The 6000-nt window shown below is 42.0% G+C and overlaps 1 protein-coding gene across 3 annotated transcripts in view; it reads left to right on the top strand.

Annotated features, from left to right (window-relative positions):
* Positions 1–4768: 4768 nt before the first annotated feature.
* The window catches only part of LOC146856679 (receptor-interacting serine/threonine-protein kinase 3-like), a 1419725-nt gene continuing 1418493 nt past the window's right edge, over positions 4769–6000 (top strand). For 2 of the 3 annotated variants that reach the window (XM_085647179.1, XM_085647181.1), the window contains exon 1: positions 4769–4971. In XM_085647179.1, the coding sequence (XP_085503305.1) occupies positions 4805–4971 (167 nt within the window). In that variant the 5' untranslated portion in view covers positions 4769–4804. Of the gene's footprint in view, positions 4997–6000 lie in introns of all 3 variants that reach the window. The other variant, XM_085647180.1, reaches the window with a different exon arrangement.

Here is a 6000-nt window from a genome sequence, read left to right as displayed (position 1 = left end):
ACGGGCACGATTGACCAGGTCTTTAGGCTCCTATTGCTATACTGGAAAACTGTGCAGATTGGTAAGGGCAATCTCCACCTAGCCTTTATCGACCTGAAGTCGGCCTTCGACCTGGTCCCCCGTGACCGTCTATGGTCTGTCCTTCATGACCTGGGTCTCCCGCCTTATATCCTCGACCTCCTGGTACGCCTACACGAGGGGAACTTTGCCAGGGTGAGATGGGGCAGTCAAGCACAGCGCACCGATAAGATCCCAGTCAGTAGAGGAGTCCGCCAGGGCTGTGTACTAGCGCCCACCGTTTTCTCTCTTTTTGTGAACGGAGTGGTGAAATTTTTGCTAGAAGTCCCGGCGGACGCTCCTGCCCTGGCGGGGGAAAAAGTCCCCACCCTTTTATTTGCTGACGACACCCTGCTATTGTCTAAGACTCCAGCAGGGTTACAGAAGCTTTTAGACAGATTTTACTTGTTCTGCTCAATGAGAGGTTTGGTTATTAACACTTCCAAAACTAAGCTCCTCTCTTTTAAATCTCGTAAATCATCTAGTGTATCTATTTTTTCTGATGGAGTCCCCCTAGAATACGTCAAATTATTTGACTACCTAGGTATTAGGATCTCCGACAACATGAGCTGGAAGCCCCACATCCACAAAATGCTGCTCAATCATAAGCGGGCTGCGGGGGTAATTGCCAAAGAACATCGCTCCTCGAGGAGTAAGCCAATTACTCCCGCATTAATAATCTATCAGGCCAAAGCTTTAGGTTCAGCTATGTATGGAGCCGAACTGTGGGGGTTCGAGAACACAGACGAACTTACTTTGTCCGAGAACAAATTCCTAAGAGAACTAGTAGCAATGCCCAGGGGTACTCCTTTGAAACCTCTTTTCAGCGATTTGGGTAGGCGTTCACTTAAGGACATTGCCAGGTTACGTCCCCTTTTATTTTGGGCTCGCTTATGGCGTACCCCGGAGTTGAAAAAATATACTGAGGGCTTGAGAGAATTAATGAACACATCTGGCTCCCAAAAAATAAGCTGGCTACGTAATATTAAAAAATCTCTTATCCAGCTTGGCTTCAACGACCTCTGGGAACACGGAGCCCCTGTGAGCAAGGCCGACATAAAAAAAGCCTATTGGGCTTGGATCGACAATCGAGATCTTAGTAGCCCCAACCCTGGAAGACTAACTGAAGCTTATTACACCTTCAAGCAGACAGTTAACTTTGAGCCCTTTCTTGAGTTTATAACAAAACCTAGGGACAGAGCATTGTACTTCCAATTCAGACTCGAGACCCTCCCTACTCGCGAATTTACCAGCAAATGGAAGCCTCCCTACCAGACCCCTGTTACTTGCCCGATATGCCCTGAAAAGGTCGAAAGTATAGCCCACATTATGTTTGAATGCCCAGTGTATAGTAATCCCAGAAAACGATGGTTAGCCCCCGCCTGTCGTCTTCTAGGCATTTCGAACTATCGAGTTGCCTTACGCATTTTGCGTTCTGACACAAGTTTGGTCCTAGTTTGTGCTGTGGCAAAATTTCTGGGCTGGTCCTGGATTATCAGAAACAAACTGAATAACTGCACTAGTTGATATAATGAATTGTCTTTTTATATGCTTTTTTAAACTACAGTTTTAAACCACAGTTTTAAATCAGTATTTTTTAATATGTTTTTAAACTAGTCATCAAGCCATCATCAGGAATCCGCTGTAAAATTGTTCCCTAAATGAACTCTCATTTTTGTCATGCTTTTCTTGTATATGCTTTTATGATAATTTTTATCGAAATAAAGCTTTTTGACTTGACTTGACTACCAAGAGCAGGTACAAAATTGATCCCCGCATTATTGTATGCGGATGACACGGTTTTGCTGGCAAGAACTGCGAGAGGCCTACAAACCCTTTTAAATGGATTTAATGATTTTATGGTTTCTTTGGATTTAGTAACAAATTTTAAAAAATCACATTCTATGACAATTGGCTGTGGGGGGGGCAAAAAAGGCAAAATTCTTCTGTAATCGGCAGGAGCTTACTAAAGTGCAGACCTTCCCATATTTGGGGATCACCTTTGATGATAGGAGATCCTGGGTCATGCAACGTGCCCAGAAAAAGATAATTCTCGCTAGGGCAACAGGAGCCCTGTTGGGCTTTGCAAAACGGCTGGGTTGCAAATCCTTGCCCGCGATTATGAAGATATATAACGCCAAGTGCGTGCCTATGGCCCTATATGGCAGTGAGGTCTGGGGTTACAAGGCGTCGGTAGAGATTCAATTAGTAGAAAATGCCTTTTTCCGGAAATTGCTGTCATTACCTGCATCTGCTCCAATTTTTAATATCCATGAAGATCTGGGGGCTGGGTATTTAACTGATCAGATTTCTGTTGCCCCATTAATGGGTTGGTTAAGAGTTTGGGCCCAGCATCCACCAAGCCTAAACCAGCTCATTATTCAAGACTGTCTGACCCTTGATAAAGCCATGTGCATTCCTTGGCTGCGATACATTAAATCCAATTTGGAGATGCTTGGCTATTTTGATTTATTTGACAGACCAAGTTCGATGAGCAAACTAGAAATAAAAGCTTTTAAGTCCCAGTTCATGTGTAGGGCAAGGTTGCTGAGGGAAGACGGGGAAGTGGGCAAGCCGTCTGTTAGGAGTTTTGTCATGTTAAGTATTGGCAGTGAGATTCAGCCATACTTGACCTATATAAACAATCCATTCCATCTGTTTTTGTTGACAAGGTTTAAACACGGCATGCTACCTTGGCTTTTAGCTCACCCGAAGGGTTTCTTTAAAGAGGGCACCTTGGGGCCCTGTCCTTGTGATAATGCCTCAGAACAAAATACGCTGCATATGGTTTTCTTTTGTACATTTGATACTTTACAACGTAAGAAATTCATTTGCCCTATTTTCAAGAACTGCCACTTTGAGCAAGTGAGGCCCGCATTGGTCTATCTGCAAATGCTAGGTTCTCCATTGGTATGTTTCGTAGTAGCCAGCTATCTTACTGGGGCTATTAGATGTAGAAATCGAATGTAGCTTTGTGAATCCTTCCCCCATTTTTAAGTCTGTTCGATAGTTGGAGATTGGGGTTTTGCTCTTCTTTCTTGAAAATGTAATAATTTTATAATTCTAGGGCTGACATACTTTTTAATGTGATTGTTCGCCAATTATTTGTTTAAATTTGTATTTATGAAATATTGTTAATTGTGTGTTTGTCTGAATAGATTTTGTAGATTATTTTGATTGTAACTATTTGCCAATGAAATTTTGCTGTATGCTTTGATGGTTTTAATTATTAACCGAATAAAGCTATTGTTGACTGACTGACTGACTGCGTTGTCTTGGTATAGCACATTATAGCTTCTGCTGTTCTTAATTTGTCACAATAAAGGATTGCAGGCTTTCTAATAAAAAGACCAAGACTTTCCCAGCTGAATTGAATGTGATGCACCTAACCCAGGACAACCTGACGGTCTCAGACTATAGAGGTCACAGGTATAGAGAGTAGTAATGTCTGAATCTACTGTAGTAGAATGGAGAGAGAATCTCCGAATATATTCTGTAGTAAAATGTTTCTTTGTGCTTGTTTCTTATTTGGGAAAACCCTGTGAACGGTGTACTTGTGTAGTGAATGCATGAAATCCTTTGTCTCAAGTTCTACAAAAGAATTAGATTACTCTATCCTAGGGACACACACCTTTTCCCTTTCGTAAAAGGCGAATCTATGCTGGATTTCTCGTAAAAGGCTATTAAGTTCTTCTCTGTATTCCTTATATTTTGTATGCTAATTCTGTTAACTGATTGATGGTCCAGCTTATGCATGTATGTGACATATTGTTTTAGTAAACGTTTAAACTTAAGTCCTGGTCTGTCGTTCTTAATCAAAAAATGCTCTAACCTAACATTTAGGGTGTATGATTTAACCAAGAAGAAGGATAGATTCAGCGGGGAGCACCAAAGTCCAATAGGGACTACACCGCTCCTGGTCGAAATTGTCGGCATGTATTGAAAAGTAAAATAGCATAGTTGCCAACATTTGAAAAAACATCCTGGGACGCTTTGCATCACAGGGCTGCTGCAGATATAAAGTTCTTGTTTGAATACCTGTGTGTGATAAAGAGGAATGTTTCTGCTACAATATTACCAGGGACAGTCTTCAACTTGCTGGGACTGTCCCTGCAAAAACGGGACAGTTGGCAACTATGAATACGACTTACACAGATTTGCACGCTGACACTCTCCTTTCTCATGCCCTTAAAAAAATGCTTCTCTTCAATTAAGGTCTCTCAAGGGCTCTCAATGGATATGCAAAGCATTATATGAGCCTTTTTTTCCTTATTTCACTCAATGTTCCTACTCAATTCATTTCTGCACTATTTCTCTTGAAATTACCTTTACTGTTTCATGTTATATTTCATTATTTGATGTCTCTCCTTCGTCTTTCTGCGGAAGAGTGAAATGTTTAACTGCAAAAGGCACGGCAGCGTATTTGTTTTTGTTTGTAAAACCAACATAATGTTAACAGATAATGTTAAGTAGCTGGATCACCGAGGACAGAATGTGAAACTGCTTAACACATAACTAGCAAGTAGCAACTGTTTGTAAAACTGTATTCTTTGTAATTAAATATGTTTTAATGTAAAGCGCTCCAACACCTTCGGGTAGCGCACGCGCTGTGTAGATGTAAATAAATAAAGCACATTGCAGAACTTTACCTCGTGAGAATGACACAATCGAAAAAGAGATGGGCGTGTTTGGAAGGCATGTCGTAGTAGGAAGGGAGGGTCAAAACGAATCTGAGTCTCAAGCCGGTATGGCGGAAACGTTTCCTGAGCAGGACGGAGCGTTGCGGTTGCCAGTTATCTCCCTGGCGGACTTGGAGGAGCCTCGAGTGTGGATCGCCAGAGGAGGCTTCGGTGACATTTATCGGAGCCAAAAATGGGGGTTACAAGTGGCGTTGAAGGTTATGCGAGGAAGCAGGTATGAGGAAGTACCATCCCAAATGGTAAATAACATTGAAGCAGCTAGTGCTCTTCTAAGCTGATCGTACTATTAACCAAAACGGAGACTCATATCTGCATCTGCACCACTTTAATTGACCATACGTGCCACTCCAAACAAAAGGACGTTTCTGTAAATTTCAGCAAAGTCAGTTATTGTAGTAGGGTCAGATTATCTGTTGTGAAAACCGGCACAGTGTGCCTGCCACTTGATCACCTAGAGTACAGAGACTAACATAATGACTGCTATGGGGGTGCGGGGGGGGGGGGGGGGTGGGAGATAAGGAGGCGGATGAGGACTGTTTTCAAGATTGGGTGTCTCACTTGAAAGCGCACCTCATCGTTCATTGGGGTACTGAATGTATCCGAGGTACATTCACTTAAGACAATCCAATTGTTTTGGAAATTTTAAGCAGGCTTATTGCCCGCAGGAGGAAGCCCACTTTGATCTTTCAAAAGGTGGGATGTTTCTAGACAGTATTGTATCTGCTTTTAATTTATTTGTGCCAATGCAGAATTTAGTATCTCCTGTTCCCACATTCACTGGTCAGGGTCACAACAGTATTATCGATCACATACTAATTTCCTGTACTCTGAAGGGACTGATAGGCCCATTTTGTGTCACTGCAAATGTCCTTAGTGACCACAATCCACTATCTTTGGAATTAAATATTAATGATGTCTTTAGGCCTAACCATATGTCTACAATCTCTAATTCAAACATAGTCCCTATTAAACAGGGAACACGTTTGAGATGGGATGTTATTACTCCTAGTGATTTTCTTGAGAAACTGTATCACAGCAATTTGGAGGACTTTAATATTTGCGTAGCAATAGAATCTAAACCAGGGGATATTCTTGGTGCCTTTGAGAGAATAACCAGCCAGATTATGGATAATCTAACCCTCGTTGGGAAACCAAGACCTAAGAAGCATAAAAACTGGTTTGATCAGGCATGTAGTAGCGCGCACTCCACTCTCTTACTGGCCCTAAAAGATGGTGCTAAAGA

This window comes from Triturus cristatus, chromosome 3_2 (genome assembly GCF_964204655.1).
Source record: "Triturus cristatus chromosome 3_2, aTriCri1.1, whole genome shotgun sequence".
NCBI classification, from domain to species: Eukaryota; Metazoa; Chordata; class Amphibia; order Caudata; family Salamandridae; genus Triturus; species Triturus cristatus.
The sequence above is the reverse complement of the archived record's forward strand: the minus strand, read 5'-3'. Positions and strand labels throughout refer to the sequence as shown.